This window comes from Macaca mulatta, chromosome 14, assembly GCF_049350105.2.
Source record: "Macaca mulatta isolate MMU2019108-1 chromosome 14, T2T-MMU8v2.0, whole genome shotgun sequence".
NCBI classification, from domain to species: Eukaryota; Metazoa; Chordata; class Mammalia; order Primates; family Cercopithecidae; genus Macaca; species Macaca mulatta.
The window spans coordinates 17,463,047-17,480,362 of record NC_133419.1 but is presented as its reverse complement, the minus strand read 5'-3'; the positions used below and the strand labels follow the sequence as shown (position 1 = coordinate 17,480,362).

The following is a 17,316-nucleotide window of genomic DNA, read 5'->3' as shown; positions in this document are numbered from 1 at the left end:
GTGACAACAGCAGCGCAAATAGATCATTTAACTTAACTCTCGTTAAAGCAGGGATTATCCTGTTGGCAGATACAGACAGGGAGGGACAGAGAGGTTAATTAAGCAAGCTGCCTGCCCACAGTCACATGGCCAGAAGCAGTGAACGACTTCCTTCAGGTGGTCTAAGTCCAGGTCCCAGCTCTTAGCCATCACTCCATGGTTCTGTGCTGAGACAAGGGATGTAGAAAGCCTAGCACAGTGCCTGTTACATAGTAGGTACTTAGTAAGTTAGAGTTCCTTTTTATCTGCAGAATGCGTTTCCAAGTATAGCCTCCCACAGTGCTTTTACTTTAATCTTTCCCCTAACTGGGCAAAAAAAATGTTTGCTGCCCTGTGCGACTTGCCTAGCTATCGACTTCTCTTTTTTCTCCCTCTCTCCTATGATTCATCATAGACTGTGGATTGAGGCTCAGCATAGATTGAAGGGCAGGGGCTGGAGGAGAAGGATGAGCTGAAAAATGGTAGGCCCGAGATGTGAAGGACTTGACGGTAGGGTGAAAGATGGGAATGGGAAGTTAGAGTTGGAGGACCTTGCGGCAAGACTTTTCCCTCTGGGTTCGTTCTTTCCTTCCAGTGCCGTTTATGGAGCGCCTACTGTGTCCACCATTCTAGCCACGGGGCACAGACAAGGTCTCTATTCTCATGAAGCGCACAGTGTGGTTGGAGCAGTCAGTGATGGATGGAGAGTGAGGGCTGTTGGTTTCCATGGCTGCTTGGAGAAGGACTTGCCAAGGAGGTGGCGTTTTGGGCAGGCCATGAAAAGGTCTGGGCAGAGTGTGTTTGTGGGAGGGAGTAAATATGTAAAGGCTCTAGGGGAGAATCAGTTTCGAGAATGTGAGTGGGCAGTGAGACCAGAGGGGCTGGTGGGTTGTGGTTGGGTTTGAATTTTATTCTAAGTGTCATGGAAAGTAGGAGGATGGTTTTTTCCACCGGGGTCCTTTTTGATTATTTGATTCTTTGTGACAATCCTACTTAAAAAAAAAAATTCTATTCACCAAAAAGATGTGTTTATGAAACAGTAGAGTATACAACCTTGAATCACTTTAGGTTTTTAAAGTAGAGGGAAATAATTATGGATCACAATGAATATCCTTGAGGGCTGCTGCCTTCCCCAGCTGACACTGTCAGCTAAACCTTTAAGGCCCCTTGTGTGTCAAACACTAATTCTTCCCAAAGCTGCTTGACATGTGATTAAAAAATTTTACTGCCACCTACTGATAGAAAAAGATGAATTTTTGTACCGTGAAAATCCCAAACCCAGTGGATTTCTTCTGCTGCACATCTGGTTTCCACCGTGCTGTCAGGACTGGGGAAGGGGTGTGCTGGTCTTGTTACCCCCCTCCCACCCACCCAACTGCCCTTTTCTGGCCCCAACAATCTGGTGTCTGCTTCTGTGTCCTTCTGCTTCAACTCATCACACAGTGGGTGGAGGGAGGTGCTGACCTGGGGAGTTGCTCTGGGGAGAGGGCTGGAGGTGGGGGTATGTGTCTGGGGAGAAACACTGGGCACTGGGAGTCAGCAGCCGCCAGCCCCCACATAACCCAGTTAATCCTTTGTAATTGACCCGAGGTTGCAATGATTCCTTGTGTTTAATGTCCCAGGACGCCCCAACCCTGACCAGCCGACCTTTGCTTAATGTGCTTCTTACCACCCCACCCCCATTATGAAATCCTCAACTGCTTTATTTCTGATTTGCATTTTCCATGGCTGAATGAATCTGCTGACTTCCGTTTTCTTTTTCTGTTTCAGATCCTGTGCGCAGGTGACCGTGAGTACCGTTTTCCTTTCCATTCTTGTGTTGTTCGCTACTGCCCCCTGATGGACACATAGCAACATTAACAGCAATGTGAAGATGCTAATGCTAATTTATTAAATAAAACCTGCTCGGTTTCCAATTTTTCTTTCTTTTCTTTTTTCTTTTCTTTTCTTCCTTTTTTTTTTTTTTTTTTTTTTTTTTTTTTTTTTTTTTTTTTTTAAGTCAGAGTCTTGCTCTGTTGCCCAGGCTGGAGTGCAGTGGTGCTATCTCGGCTCACTGCAACCTCCGCCTCCCGGGTTCAAGCGATTCTCCTGCCTCAGCCTCTCAAGTAGCTGGGGTTACAGGCACGTGCCACCATGTCCGGCTAATTTTTTATATTTTTAGTGGAGACGGGGCTTCCCCATGTTGGTCTTGAACTCCTGACCTCAGGTGATCTGCCCGCCTCGGCCTCCCAAAGTGCTGGGATTACAGGCGCGAGCCACCACGCCCGGCCCCAGTTTTTCTTTAGGAGTAAGGGTGGAAACAAAAATGAAAGAATTTTTTTCTTTTCTTTTTTTTTTTTTTGGGGGGGGGGACGGAGTCTCGCTCTGTCACCCAGACTGGTGCAGAGGCGCAATCTCGGCTCACTGCAAGCTCTGCCTCCTGGGTTCACGCCATTCTCCTGCCACAGCCTCCCGAATAGCTGGGACTACTGGCGCCCGCCAGCACACCCGGCTAATTTTTGGTATTTTTAGTAGAGACGGGGTTTCACCGTTTTAATTAATTGTGCAATCATGATGAAAATTTATATTTTCTGTAATTTTTTTCAAGCCCCATTTGTGGGCGATTTAACTTAGTTGAAATTGTAATACAGCATTTGTATATTGTTTATATACTGTTATCCTTTAAGTATTTTCTTGTGTTGCTACATTGCTACATTTAAAGAATGGTGTGCAAGGTTGGCATAACCTCTGGAAAACGAGACCTGGACTCCTGCATGTTTTGCTTTCATGTACGAGGCTGAGTCCCAACTGCTGACAGTGCTGGTTCATTCCCTGGTCTGTAATAAAATGAGAAAAATAAGGATATGACTACAAGTTTTTTACAGAAGCTTAAATATATTCAGTTGAAGGCACCATCCACCCCGGGATTATTTATTTATTTATTTATTTTTTGGCCCCGACAATCTGGTCTTACTAATTTTTTGGCCATAAAACGTTTCTATAAGAATTGAAGCCTGGTTGCAGTGGCTCACGCCTGTAATCCCAGCAATTTGGGAGGCCGAGGCAGGCAAATCACCTAAATTCAGGAGTTCTAGATCAGCCTGGTCAACATGGTGAAACGCCGTCTCTACTAAAAATACCAAAAAATTAGCCAGGCGTGGTGGCACGCGCCTGTAATCCCAGCTACTTGAGAGGCTGAGGCAGGAGAATCACTTGAACCCGGGAGGTGGAGGCTGCAGTGAGCTGAGATCATGCCATTGCACTCCAGCCTGGGCAACAAGAGTGAAACTGTTTAAAAAAAAAAAAAAGAATTAAAGATAATAGTAGTTGGTAGTTTTAAAAAATGTACCTTTTAGGGAAAAAAACAAAACAAAACAAAAACAGTGGCTTTTGTTTCTTCCCAACATTTGGGAACCTTTTTTTCCTGATTGGTAAAATCTCAGTTTGTGAGATAAAATAGAGATAAAATAATCAGATTGTACTCATGGAAGCATACACAAGGTCAGATCTTGCTGAAACCCTCTAATAAAGCAAATCTCAATTAATAATGGTAATTAGAGCCTGTGCAAACAATGGGAAGAGTTCTGCCATGGGTTTTTCTTCCTGTTAATTAGTTTAATAAATAAACTGGTGGGTACCTTGTACAGGCGTGAATCAGGGCTGCAGAAGAACACTTCTATGCAGACATCTACCGTAGATCGTAGAATGTTGGCCAGGGCTCCGTTGTGGGAAACAAAAACCATGAGCTATTTTAACTGAAAGGGTTTACCCTGGGAAGTGAGAGTTTACAGAGTCATTGGAAGGGCTGCTGTATTAGTTTGCCAGGGCTGCTATAATAAGATCAAGGTCTTGGGGGTTAGGACTTCAACATACGAATTTGGGGGTGGGGGAGCACAAGTCAGCTCATAACAGCTGGGGAGCAGGCTTTAGGCCTAGCCCTGAGAAATGACTCCCAGACTAAGGCTGCAGAACTGACCCCGTGGAGAGTCACCACCTTGGTCACAGACAGCAGAGGGAGGAATCAGGGAGTCCCTGCTGTAGTTGCTCGATCCAGGGGTGTATGTTCTGAGCTGTGATTCTGGGATCAGGAAGCTGCAGCCACTGCTGTAGTGTTGGAAGCCAGGCAGCGTGAGCTCCAGTCATTGCATCCACACTACAGGTTTAAGAAGGAGGAAGGACAGAAGGTTGTGCTCCACCCTTTAAGGACTCTTCCTAGAAGTCAGACAGAACGTCTGGTCACACTCTGTTGGACAGAACTTAGTCACGTGCAACATCTAGCTGCATGGGAGGCTGGGAAATGTAGTCTTTGTTCCCAACAGCCATGCACACACAGGGCCAAAAATCTCCAGGAGTATGATGAAGGGAAAATGGGGGAATGGAGTTGGGGGGTCAAGAGTGGTCTCTGCTGCACCTCCCTGAACAGAGACTCTGGGAGACTAGTAATGCATTCAAAATAAAGTGGCCCGTGTGGCCAAGGTTCTCCTCCAGAGCCTAAGCCCTTGGCCACATGAGCTCACGCCTCCTCTCATTTCCTGTGAATGACTGTGTGCAATTTAAGCACGGAGCTTCTGCACTCTCATGGCCAGGTACTCTCCATGTGGCCAGAAACAGCAGTTCCTGAGGGGGCTCATGTTGTAGGTGATGATACAAAGAAGAGAAAGAGAGGGATCAGTTTTCCTAAGTTTGCATTTCATTTCAGAGTAAATAGTTTGTGAGGTGGGGCATCCCTGTCTCCTGGAGAAATGTATTTTTAATCTAATTGTTTATTATCTTTGCATAGCCCCTGGTCCAACTCGTGACCCTTCAGTAACAACTGTTGCCACAGCGGAAAGTGGCGTAACCCAGATCAGCAGTGAAGCAGCATCTTTTTACAAACTGAATGGAACTGGAACACCTCAGGTGCCAACAAATACCAGTGAGGGTGGCGAAGACTCTGGAGCCAATGATAGTTTAAGAACACCTGAACAAGGATCTAATGGGACTGATGGAGCATCTCAAAAAACTCCCAGTGCTACTGGTAAGCGTGGGCTTTTCTGCCGAGCAGTCATGTTTCTTAAAGGAAATCGGTATAATTTAAAATGTCATGTTTTCCAAATATTGTTCTTCTTTCAATTACCTAAGAAAATCTTTAAAACAATTTTTATAATGATAGTAATGCATATTCATTATATAAAATATAGACAAGAAGAAAAGAATAACAAGTAAATCATTAACTGGAGATAACCACTGATCACTTGATATACGAGTTTTACAATTTTAAGATGTGTACGTGCCTGTGTGCATATGTATATACATATATATACGTTTTATTTTGTTTTACAAGTATCGAGGTCATCCTTTACATGTAGTTTCTCAACAATATATTACAAGTATTCTTCTCTGTTAGTATGTACATTTCTACAGGACAGTTTTAATACCTGCCTGGCATTCTGATGTCTAAATCAGGGTTGGTAGATAATAATGGTTCTTGGGCCAAATATGGCTCACTTCCTGTTTTTGTAAGTAAAGTTTTATTGAGTCTGCCTATGGCTGCTTTCATGCTAGAATTGAGTAGTGGCAATGGAGAATATGTGGCTTGCAAAACCTGAAATATTTATTCTCTGGCCCTTACAGAAAAACATTGCTGAGACCTGGGTTAGATCAGTGATTCTAAAACTGTGGTTCAGAGATCTCTAGGGGTCTCCTAGATTCTTTCAAGGTATTTCTGGGTATTATCATAATACTACTAACATGTTATTTGGCTTCTTTACTCTCATTTGATCATGAGTGTCCAGTGGAGTTTTGCAGATTCTATATGATATGGGATGACGCTGTCACTCTAACAGCTAATGGAATGTATGCTTTTGTATTGTTATGTTTAAAAAACTTTATCTTTTTAATTCATAATACAGTATGGTAAATATTAATCAAGATAACCCATATAAACAAAAATTCTCCAAGAGCCTTAATAATTCTTAAGCAGTTAGAAGGGCCCTGAGACCACAGTGTTGAAGAATTACTTGTCTAGAAGCATTGTAAATTATTTAACTACTCCCCTGTTGTTGAGAAGGTAGATTATTTAAATTATTTACATTTTTTTCATAAAAAACATTGTGATACAATAGTTTTGTTAGTTCTAGAAGTATTGATAGTATCATTTCACATACACAGTTAAATCATTGAATTATTTCTAGGGTAATATGAGAAACTTTTAGAAATTGCTAGGGGGCTGGGCACAGTGGGTCACGCCTGTAATCCCGGCACTTTGGGAGGCTAAGGCAGGTGATCATCTGAGGTTGGGAGTTCGAGACCAGCCTGGCCAACATGGCAAAACCCTATCTCTACTAAAAATACAAAAGTTAGCTGGGTGTGGTGGTGCGTGCCTGTAATCCCAGCTACTCGGGAGGCTGAGGCAAGAGAATTGCTTGAACTCAGGAGGTGGAGGTTGCAGTGAGTGGAGATGGTGCCACTGCACTCCTGATAGAGTGAGACTCTGTCTCAAAAAAAAAAAAAAGTAAATAAATAAAAGAAATTCCTAGGGAGCTTATGTCAAGTATTGTTACAAAAATTTGGGCTTAGGGTACCCCCTAGTACTTCAGTGGCCATTGTAGTCCTAGGGGTTGGGACCATACCAGATAGTCTGCCCAGAAATCTCTGGACAGGCTTACTGTTGAAGGGCATTTCCAGAGGAAGCCAATCTACAATGACTGGAATAAGAACTTCTTCAAATGTACAGACATCAACAGACAGTCACAAAGATCAAGAATAATCAGGCAAACATGATATTACTAGAGAGACAAAATAAAGTGCAAGTGGTTGACCATAAAGAGATGGGAGATGTATGAACTGTCTGGCAGAGAATTCAAAATACATGTTTTAAGGAAGCCTAGCAAACTTTAAGAAAATACAGATAAATAATTCAAAGAAATGAGGAAAACAATAAGTGACTAGATTGAGATAATTAACAGAGAAGCAAACAGAAATTCTGAAGCTAAAAAATACTTTGAACAAAATGAATAATGTAGTAGAGAGCACCAAGAGTAGAATTGATCAAGCAGAAGAATAATCTTTGAACTTAAAGACAGATTATTTGAAAATATACAGTCAGAGGAGGAAAAAGAAAAAGTGGATAAAAAGGAATGAAGAATGCCTATAGGATTTATGGGACAGCATCAAAAGAGGTAGTGTTTGAATCGGAGTTCATCTAGAGGAAGAGAAAGATAAAGAGGTAGAAAGCTTATTTAAAGAAATAGTAGCAGAAAACTCTCCAAACCTGGAGAAAGATATAAATATCCGGTATGGGAAAGAAAAATGACCCCAATCAGAGTCAATTCAAACAAGACTACTCCAGAACATAATCACACTGTCAAACATCACAGATAACGGGGATTTGGAAAGCAAAAAGAGAAAAGAAGCAAATAACATATAAGGGAGCTCCACTTTAGCTAGCAGCAGACTTCTCAGCAGAAACTTACAGGTCAGGAGAGAGTGGGATGATATATTCACAGTGCTGAAAGAAAACAACCTGCCAACCAAGATTACTATACCCAGCAGAACTGGCCTTCAAAAATGAAGATGAGATAAAAGACTTTCCCAGAGAAACAAAAGCTGAGGGAGTTCATCACCACTAGACATGTCTTATAAGAAATACTAAAGAGAGTTTTTAAGCCGAAAGAAAAGGACACTGATGATTAATTGAAAACATATGAAAGGATAAGACTAGTAAAATACACAGCCAAATTCAGAATACATGAATACTCTAATGGTCATACGTATCTTTAGTATGAAAGTTAATAGATAATACTTAAAAAATAATAACTACAGTAACTTGCAGGGGGATATGCATATAACAAGATGTAAATGGTGACATAAACAATTCATAATGTGAGGGGGGAATGGACTAGAAGTGTAGAGGTCAATTTTTGTGCATGTGATCAAAGTTGTCATCAGCATAAAATAACTTGTTATAACTATAAGATTCTTTTTATAAGCCTCATGGTAACCACAAAGAAGAACCTTTAGTAGATACACAAAAATTAAAAAGCAAGGAATCAAAACATGCTACTAGAGAATATCACTTAACCTCAAAGGAAGATAGTAAGAGAGGATGAAAGGAACAAAAAGTCTAGAAAACAACCAAATGGCAGTAGTAAGTTCTTACCTATCAATAATAACCTTGAAAGTAAAGGGTTTAAATTCTCCAGTCAAAAGACATAGAGTGTGTGAATGGGTTAAAAAAAAAAAAGCAGCAAACTCAATAATATGCTGTCTACAAGAGACTCACCTCACCTGCAAGGACATGCCTAGACTGAAAGTGAAGGGATGGAAAAAGATACTCCATGCTAATGGAAATCTAAAGAGAGCCAGGAGTAGCTATACTTATATCAGATAAAATAAACTTTAAGTTCAAAACTTTTAATAGAGACAACAAACATCATTTTATAATGATAAAGGGATCAATTAATCAAGAAGTCTTAACAATTGTAAGTATATATGTAACCAGCATTGAAATGCCTAAATATATAAAGCACATATTAATGGATCTGAATGGAGAGACTGACTGCAATGCATTAATAGTAGAGGACTTCCGATACCTTACTTCCAGCAGTGGATGATGATCCAGACAGGAAATCAATAAGGAAGCATCAGACTTAAACTACAGTTTAGACCAAATGGATGTATCAGACATATACAGAATATTCCATCCAACAGCTACAGAATATACACTTTTCAATTGCACTTGGAACATTCTCCAGGTAGATCATATGTTAGACCACAAAACAAGTCTTAACAGATTTAAGAAGCGTGAAATCATATTGAATGTCTTTTCTGATGATGGCATCAAACTAGAAATAAATAACAGGAGGAACTTCAGAAAATTCACAGATGTATGGAAATTAAACAACATGCTCCTAAACAACTAATGGATTGATGATGAAATTAAAAGGGAAACTAAAAAATATCTTGAGACAAACATCACTTCTTAAGCAAATTTGTTAACATATTTCTTCTTCTTCTTTAAAATGGTGCGATAACCACCTTCATGAAGTTACTGTGAGACATAAATTAGAAAATGCTTGTACAGCCCTAGTACAGGATCTGGGACATGGTCAGGTCCCCAATAGGGGTGATGCTGATCTTGCCATCTCCCACAGTAACTATTGTTAATTGTTTTGTCACAGATGCCCCTGAATAATCAATGGGTCAGTGAAGAAATTAAAGGGGAAATTTAAAAATTTCTTGAAGCCAATGAAAATGGAAACACAATATACTAAAGCCTATGGGATACACCAAAAGCAACCCTTCCAAGAAAGTTGACAGCAATAAACTCCTACATCAAAAAAAGAAAGCTCCCTGGGCATGGTGGCTCATGCCTGTAATCCTAGAACTTTGGGAGGCCGAGGTGGGTGGATCACTTGAGGTCAGGAGTTCAACACCAGCCTGGCCAACATGGTGAAACCCCGTCTCTGCTAAAAATACAAAAATTAGTCAGGTGTAGTGACACACACCTATAATCCCAGCTACTAGGGAGGCTGAGGCAGGAGAATTGCTTGAACCCAGAGGGCAGAGATTGCAGTGAGCTGAGATCGCACCACTGCACTCCAGCCTGGGCAACAGAGCAAGATTCCATCTTAAAAAAAAAAAAAAAAAAAGCAAGCTCACACCTCCAGCCTGGGTATTGAGAACCTGTCTGAAAAAAGCAAAAACCAAAACCCTCAAGTAAACAACCTGATGTGGCACGTTAAGGAACTAGAACGACAAGAACAAACTAATCTTCAAATTAGTAAAATAAACAAAATAATAAAAGTCAAAACTGAAATAAATGAAATAGGCACTAGAAAAACAATAGAAAAGATCAATAAACTAAATTGTTTTTTTTTTAAAGATAAGGAATATTGACAAAGCTTTAGCTAGACTAAGAAAAAAGAGACACTACTCAAAGAAAATCAGAAATGAGAGACATTATAAACTGACACCACAGAAATACAAAGGAACAATTATGAACAATTATATGCCAACACATTGGATAACCTAGAAGAAATGGATAAATTCCTTGCCATATACCGTTTACTACGATTGAATTACAAAGAAACAGAAAATCTGAATAATCCAATAATGAGTTAGGAGGTTGAATCAGTAATATAACATCTCCCATTTCTATTTATTATTATTATTATTCTAAGAGACAGTGTCTCCCTCTGTCACCCAGGCTGGAGTGCAGTGGTGTGATCATAGATCACTGTAAGTTGAACTCCTGGGCTGAAATGATCCTTCTGCCTTAGCGTCACGAGTACCTGGGGCTATAGGTGTGCACCACTACATCCAGCTAACTTTTAAAATTTTTTTGTAGAGATGGGGTCTCACTATGTTGCCCAGGCTGGTCTTGAACTCCCAGCCTCAAGTGACTCCCCCACCTTGGCCTACCAAAGTGCTGGGATTACAGGTGTGAGCCACTGCACCCAGTCCTCTGCCAAACATTTAAAGAAGGTCTAATGACAATTCTTCTCAAATGCTTCCAAAAATTGAGGAAGAGAGAATACTTCCAAACTCATTTAACAAGACCAGCATTACCTTGATACCAAAACCAGACAAGGCTACAACCCAAAACACTATAGGCCAAGATGTAAAAATCTTTAACCAAATACTAGCAAACCTAATTTAACAGCATATTAAAGAGATCATTCATCATGATCAAGTGGGATTCTTCCAAGAAATGCAAAAAGGGTTCAACTTGTGCGAAACAATAAATGTGCTACACCATGTTAACAGAATGAAGGACAGAAACCATACGATCATTTCAGCAGATGCAGAAAAAACATTTGACCAAAAAATACTGTTAACTGTGCTTTCTTTTCTGAACTTAAGAACTTGCTTTTCCAAAACCTTCCCAGAATTCCTGTGTGAATCAATACAATTTACTTCTTAAAGCATTTCTCCTTCTTTAAAATGGTGCCATTAGCCGGGTGTGGTGGCGGGCGCCTGTAATCCCAGCTACTCGAGAGGCTGAAGCAGGAGAATCGCTTGAACCTGGGAGGCAGAGGTTGCGGTGAGCTGAGATTGTACCATTGCACTCCAGCCTGGGTGATGAACAAGACTTTGTCTCAAAAAAAAAAAAAAAAATGGTGCCATAGTTTTCTCATGAAGTTGTTGTGAGGCATAAATGAGAACATACTGTACAGCATCTGGGACATGGTTGGCCTCTCAAAAGGAGTGCTGCTGTTCTTGCTACCTGTACCACTGCAACTATTGTTACTGTTTTATCATTATCCTCATCACCATCATTGTTATTGATTGTAAATGGGAGCAGCTGCGATCATCTTCCAACTATGCCACTCTGACTCTGTGAACGTGTCACTTTATAAAGAGGACACTCAAGCCTGGAGGGGCCTTCTGGCATGGTGTTTGTTGAATTGTGGGCCACAGGATCCTTCCCTGCTTGTTCCATTTTCCCTTCTCTTATTTCTTCTCCTGCCTTTTTAATTAATTAATTAATTTTTTTTCTTTTGAGACAGAGTCTCGCTCTGTTGCCCAGGCTGGAGTGTAGTGGCGCGATCTTGGCTCACTGTAACCTCCACCTCCTGGGTTCAAGCGATTCTCCTGCCTCAGCCTCCTGAGTAGCTGGGATCACAGGTGGCTGCCACCATACCCAACTAATTTTTGTATTTTTGGTAGAGACAGGGTTTCACCATGTTGGCCAGGCTGGTGTCAAACTCCTGACCTCAAATGATCTGCCTGCCTCAGCCTCCCAAAGTGCTGGGATTACAGGCATGAGCCAGTGTGCCTGGCTTCCTGCAGTTTTTTTATTGATTGGATGAATGAATGTATATCCCATGAGCCAGGTGAGGCACACTTTCCATGCACATACCAAGATGGTAACACTTATGCCATCTCTACTCCTTTGGGATTAGTCCCAAGCTCCTCGAGAATGATGGCCATATCACCTGGGTTTTACTCTTCAGTTTCTGATTATTACTCCTCAGTCTTCAGCTTAATTAGGATGCATGCATTTGGTAGTTCTACAGTTAGTAACCCTGATGGCTTCCACTGGTTTACGATCTTGTACATCTAAGATGATGAAACTAAGGTTCAGAGAGGTGAGATTACTTTGAGTAAAATTGCACGGTGAGCGACTAGCAGAATTGGACCCTGAAACCAGATTTCTAATGTCCAAATCTTGTCCCTTGTTTATCGTATCATGGTGGTTCAATAATAATTCATTGTGTTTAGTGTGGTGTGCTAGAGCTGTCAACAGAGGAATTGGAGACGGAGAGGTTTGAAGGGACTAATTCTAGGCCACACAGCTAATAGATGGAGCAGGTCTTTAATCCCCGATCTGGGTTCCAAGACCAGTTCTTTTCTTTTTATGCTGCTCTGCCCCTGCTATCTTTATGTCAGAAAACCACTGAGCTTCCTTCTAGATGTCAGGGTTTGGCAAAAAAGTTAGCATGTGCTTCTGCATCATGCGGCGTTTTCTGAGAATGGGGAGATGGACTCATTTTGCATCTTTGATCTCTTTTTTTTATTTTGAGACGGAGTCTCAGTCTTATCACCCAGGCTGGAGTGCAGTGGCGCGATCTCGGCTCACTGCAACCTCCACCTCCTGGGTTCAAGTGATTCTCCTGCCTCAGCCTCCCGAGTAGCTAGGATTACAGGCGCCTGCCACCACGCCCAGCTACTTTTTGTATTTTTGTAGTAGAGATGGGGTTTCACCATGTTGGCCAGGCTGGTCTTGAACTCGTGATCTCAGGGGATCCGTCCGCCTTGGCCTCCCAAAATTTGGTCTCTTTTTGTATCACTTTCTATACAGACTTAACCCCATTTTTAAGTCACAGCCAACACGACCAACTTCTATCAGTTTTGCTTCTGTTCCAAAGGCTTCTGTTTTACTAACATACATACGTACATGTATGCATATGGATTTAAATAAATTGTGGTGCAGGGAAGTCTAGAAAGCAAAGAGATAAAACTCTGTGATTGGAAAGTCACTTCTGGAAACTAGACCTATAGAGCAGACCTCGCTCTTACATTTCTTTTTGAAGTGCATTAATTTTTTTTTTTTTTTTGAAAACAATATAGGGCCCAGTCCTGTGTTTGACATTAAAGCTGTTTCCATCAGTCCAACCAATGTGATCTTAACCTGGAAAAGTAACGACTCGGCTGCTTCCGAGTACAAGTGTGTGGTAAAGAATGAGATGGAAAATGAGACAACAGTTACTGTTGTGTATCGACCACAGTGTAACATCACAGGCTTACGTCCTGGAACTTCATATGTGTTCTCCGTCACTCCAGGAACAGGCAATGAGACTTGGGGAGATCCCAGAGTCATCAATGTCGTCACAGGTAAGATGACTGGCTCCCAGGGATGGTGACAAACCATTTCTTATTATCCTGTGTTCTAGGGCCTGGTCCATTCAAGTTGTCTGTTGGGAAGAGAGTGGTTTGCATAAACTAGAAGAGGAGAAAAGGTGCTGTGTTGTTGCAAGCGTTGGATTTCCCCACATCATTCAGTATGAAGGCCCTCTGTGTTTTGGGAAGTTCTGACGACTTCTGTGTGGTTTTAAACATCTTCCGTTATTGTTGGTTAATACCTACTTTTCTGTTAAGACTCAGGAGTAGAGACTTCCTTAAAAATGTGTTTTCATGGTAATTACCGGCCTTTTAAGCTCCCAGGAAATTGATGCTGTGTTTGTATTCCCAGGAGTTTCTGTTGGGCAGGGAAGTTTGGTGTATGTTATAGAGGAGCGTGTGTTTCAAATGAAATAAGAGCTTGATGATATTTAAATTTTAATTCAGATTTGACAGTTTAGATTTTGATTTATCTTAGATGTCAATGCCTAAGCCATCTATTAGAGCTGCAAACTTAGCTCTTTTTTTAAGCTGAAAAGAACCAAACATTTTTAAAAAACAGGTGGAGAAACTTTTTTAAGGTGAAGAGAACCAAAAATTGAAAAAAGAGGTCCTCTGTTAGTTTTCTGACCTGGGGGGCTGGGGGGTGTGATCTCAGGGGCTGGAGTCGCCCATGGGCGCCTGAGCTCTTGGAGCCCCCACGGCTGGAGGTGAACGAGATCCAGCATGGAGCAGCAAACACGAAACCAGTGGCTTCCAGCATTTTTAGTCAGGAAACTATTTCTTTAAACAAAACCTTGCCCAGGAGCTCAATAAGTAAAAACAAAAAGAGCTGGAGAGAAAAGAGCCAAAGAAATGGGTGTCACGGGCACTCTCACAAAACTCCTGGAGCTCCTCAGAGCCCTATTTTGTGGGGGAGCGGGGGGAACCCGCTGTAAAGGTTTGCTCTGTTACCTTGTGAAAGAGAGGAAAAGAAGGAGAGCACAGAGAGAAGACAGAAGAGATGAGAATGAGAGAAAAGAGCACAGAACTTGGAAATGGTGATGAGGACAAGGCGAGCCCGAGGGGGTGGCCGTGGGAAAGGGGATGCGGAGGGGCAGGAAGCACCGGTAGAGGGGCCGAGCGTCCTTATCTGCCTTAAAGCCCCGAGCGCAGGGCTGCATTGGAGCAGGTCCGTCAGCTGCTGCGTATTGAGCACGGACCGTGTGCCTCGCTGTCCTTACTGTTATTTTGTCCTCACAGTAACCCTGGGGGCTGCAGCGGAAGACGCTGTAATGTGGAGAAGTTAAGTTTCTGCCGGCGTCTCAGAGTTAGGAGCTTCAAGTGGTGGGGCTGGAACCCGGAGTCTAACTCTAGACCACTGTGGCGCAGTGATGTTCATAACAGCTATCCGCAGTCACCGAGCTGGGGATTGATTGGTTCCGCGTTACTTAATAAAACAAAAAGACACGACTGACCTGATTTAGAAATCTTTGCATGAGAGACATGTGCTGTGAGGAATCATCTCACTGTTTCGGAGCTGGACGGTGCCTTAGAATCATCTAGGCCAACGTCTTCACCTTCAGACCCCTGCAGCCCTCAGGCAGGGCTCTATGTGCAGCCCTACCTGTGCTTTTCTGTTCGTGAAGCTGCAGCCCTGGTTCTCCTGTCCCCACTGCTACTGGGAGTGTGTGTTCTTGAGCAAACCGCCCTGCCTCTCTGGGTCTCCGTGTTCTTACCGGATAAGTGAGGGGAGTGCATGTCATTTTGGGTGAAGTGGTTTGACTTATGTTACCATCAGCCAAGTAAGGTGATGGGAGGAAGGGCCAGGACATAGTGGAGATGGAATGTCTTCTGAAAAATCCCCTTGGGGCTGGGATATCGAATGTGCTGCTTACTTCAAATGTCGCGGTAATTTAGAATGATATTATTTGCATTGTCTTGAATTGAGGCCTTTAGATTAGTAGGCAGTCACTTTAGTTGAGGCTTTGTTCCTGATAGCTAAAACACATGTAATTAAATGCTACCGTTTAAAAGGGACAATTTAGAAGAGTGTCCAGTCACTATTGGGGTTAATCTTGGAGACCAGTGTGGATCCTAAACAATTTCAGTTTTAAGGTTTTTTGCTTCTTTTCCGCGTTATTATTTTCTCCCCCAGCCCTGCTGTGAAATGATGGAAATGCATTGGACTGTGATAGAAAGGAAGTATTTTTAGTGAGTCACATCAGGACCTCAGTGACCTCATTCTTTCTTTTTTTCTTTTCTTTGAAAACCTGCTCCCAGCACTGAACCCCAGTCATTCTTAATGAAGGTGACTGCATATCTCTTATTCCATTAATGCATATTGTGTTTTTAAAATAGAGCCGATTCCAGTTTCTGGTCTCCGTGTTGCCCTCACGGGTGTGAGGCAGGCTACTCTCTCCTGGAGCAATGGCGATGGCACTGCCTCCTGCCGGGTGCTTCTTGAAGGCATTGGAAGCTATGAGGAGTCGACTCAAGACTTCGCAGTCAATATCTCAGGCCTGAAGCCAGGGGTTCAATACAGCATCAACCCATATCTTCTACAATCAAATAAGACAGAGGGAGACCCCCTGGGCACAGAAGGGGTCTTGGGTGAGTTACAAAGGGTACCTCCCATCTCCCTTACTGGTTCTCACTTTCAGTATCTTAATGTTTTAAAAAATAAATTGCTCTTCCATGTGTATGGAGATTTAGAATTTATAGAGGGCTTTTCCTCCACATTTTAGTTTGATCCCCCACCTGCATGAGGAAGGAAGGAAACGTGTTCTGATTTTACAGGGGAACACATTGGGGCTGAGAACAGCAATAGGGATTGAAACTGTTTAGAGTCTGGTACCCGGGAAAGTAGAGGCCCCTTTAGCTTTCTCTCTTTCAGTTGAGCAAATAACAGCTGTGTCAACCCAAGTTGGGCCTTCAGAGGAACTTATCACGTCTGCTGGCTGACGTTGGCGTTGTTATTTGCAGATTTCAGAGCATTTGTAGAGGATCCCCAGGCTAACTCCACGAGGAGGACAGGAACTTAACCTGCATTGTACACTTAGGAAAACAGAGCCGCAGAGCGGATGTCAGGATCCTTGCTTGCAAGTGACAGAAACCAGACTTTGGATAGCTCAGACAGAAGGAACAATTTATTGTCTCGTGTGGATTTTCCTGCTAGCGGGAAGCCTTAGAGAAAGAGATGAGGCAATTCTCATCCCTCCCTCCTGCTTCTTTCTGTTTATCAGCTTCATTCTCAGAGCAGCTCCCTCTGCACACTCAAGGAGCCCAGCTGCTCCCGTTTCACACCCTGCAGCTGCCCCACCAGCCAAGGTCTGGTCCAGGGAAACGTGTCTTGAGTGGGGTCTGATTAGCAAAGTCTGCTTCACAGAGCTATCCCTGGAAATCCATGCTGGGACAGGAGAAGAAAACGTCCCAAAGAAGGGAGAATGACCTGAAATAAGCAGAGTTTGAAGGAGAAGCGCCAGATATCTGTGGTGCTACTGGAATAACAGTACAAATGAAGATAGAGCTATCAGGCCTTTTTATGGGGCTGCTTCTCTCTCTGGAGGAGGAAGGGAGCAGATATTGATGGAGCACCAACTGTGGCCACTGTCTGATGGCCATCTGATGGGGCGGGGGGCTCCAAAGGAAGATGGGGGATGTGTCCCTCTTGTGGTTGATGTCTTTTTGTCTCCTGTGCTTGAAACAGATGCCAGCAACACAGAGAGAAGCCGGGCAGGCAGCCCCACCGCCCCTGTGTACAACGAGTCCCTCCTGGGACCTGCGGACTCATCCTCCAGCCAGCAGTCCCGAGACACGGAAGTCCTGCTTGTCGAGTTAAAGCCTGGCACCCGATACAATGCCACCGTTTATTCCCAGGCAGCGAATGGCACAGAAGGACAGCCCCAGACCATAGAGTTCAGGACAAGTAGGTTGAGCTTTGTAAAATGGTGGCAGCCAGAGTTTCTTAGCGCAGTGTTCTGTCTCCTGTGATTCCGATTCTGAGTGATTTCT

General features: G+C 42.8%; 1 protein-coding gene across 2 annotated transcripts in view; it reads left to right on the top strand.

Annotated features, from left to right (window-relative positions):
* PTPRJ (protein tyrosine phosphatase receptor type J) overlaps positions 1 to 17,316 on the top strand; it is a 191,775-nt gene that overhangs the window by 129,892 nt on the left and 44,567 nt on the right. For both annotated transcript variants that reach the window (XR_013403806.1, XM_028833425.2), the window contains exons 2-6: positions 1,789 to 1,807; positions 4,778 to 5,014; positions 13,054 to 13,317; positions 15,664 to 15,915; positions 17,012 to 17,230. Coding sequence is in view for 1 of the 2 variants with exons in the window: in XM_028833425.2 (XP_028689258.2) it covers positions 1,789 to 1,807; positions 4,778 to 5,014; positions 13,054 to 13,317; positions 15,664 to 15,915; positions 17,012 to 17,230 (991 nt within the window). In the remaining variant the exon portion in view is untranslated. The remainder of the gene's footprint in view (positions 1 to 1,788; positions 1,808 to 4,777; positions 5,015 to 13,053; positions 13,318 to 15,663; positions 15,916 to 17,011; positions 17,231 to 17,316) is intronic.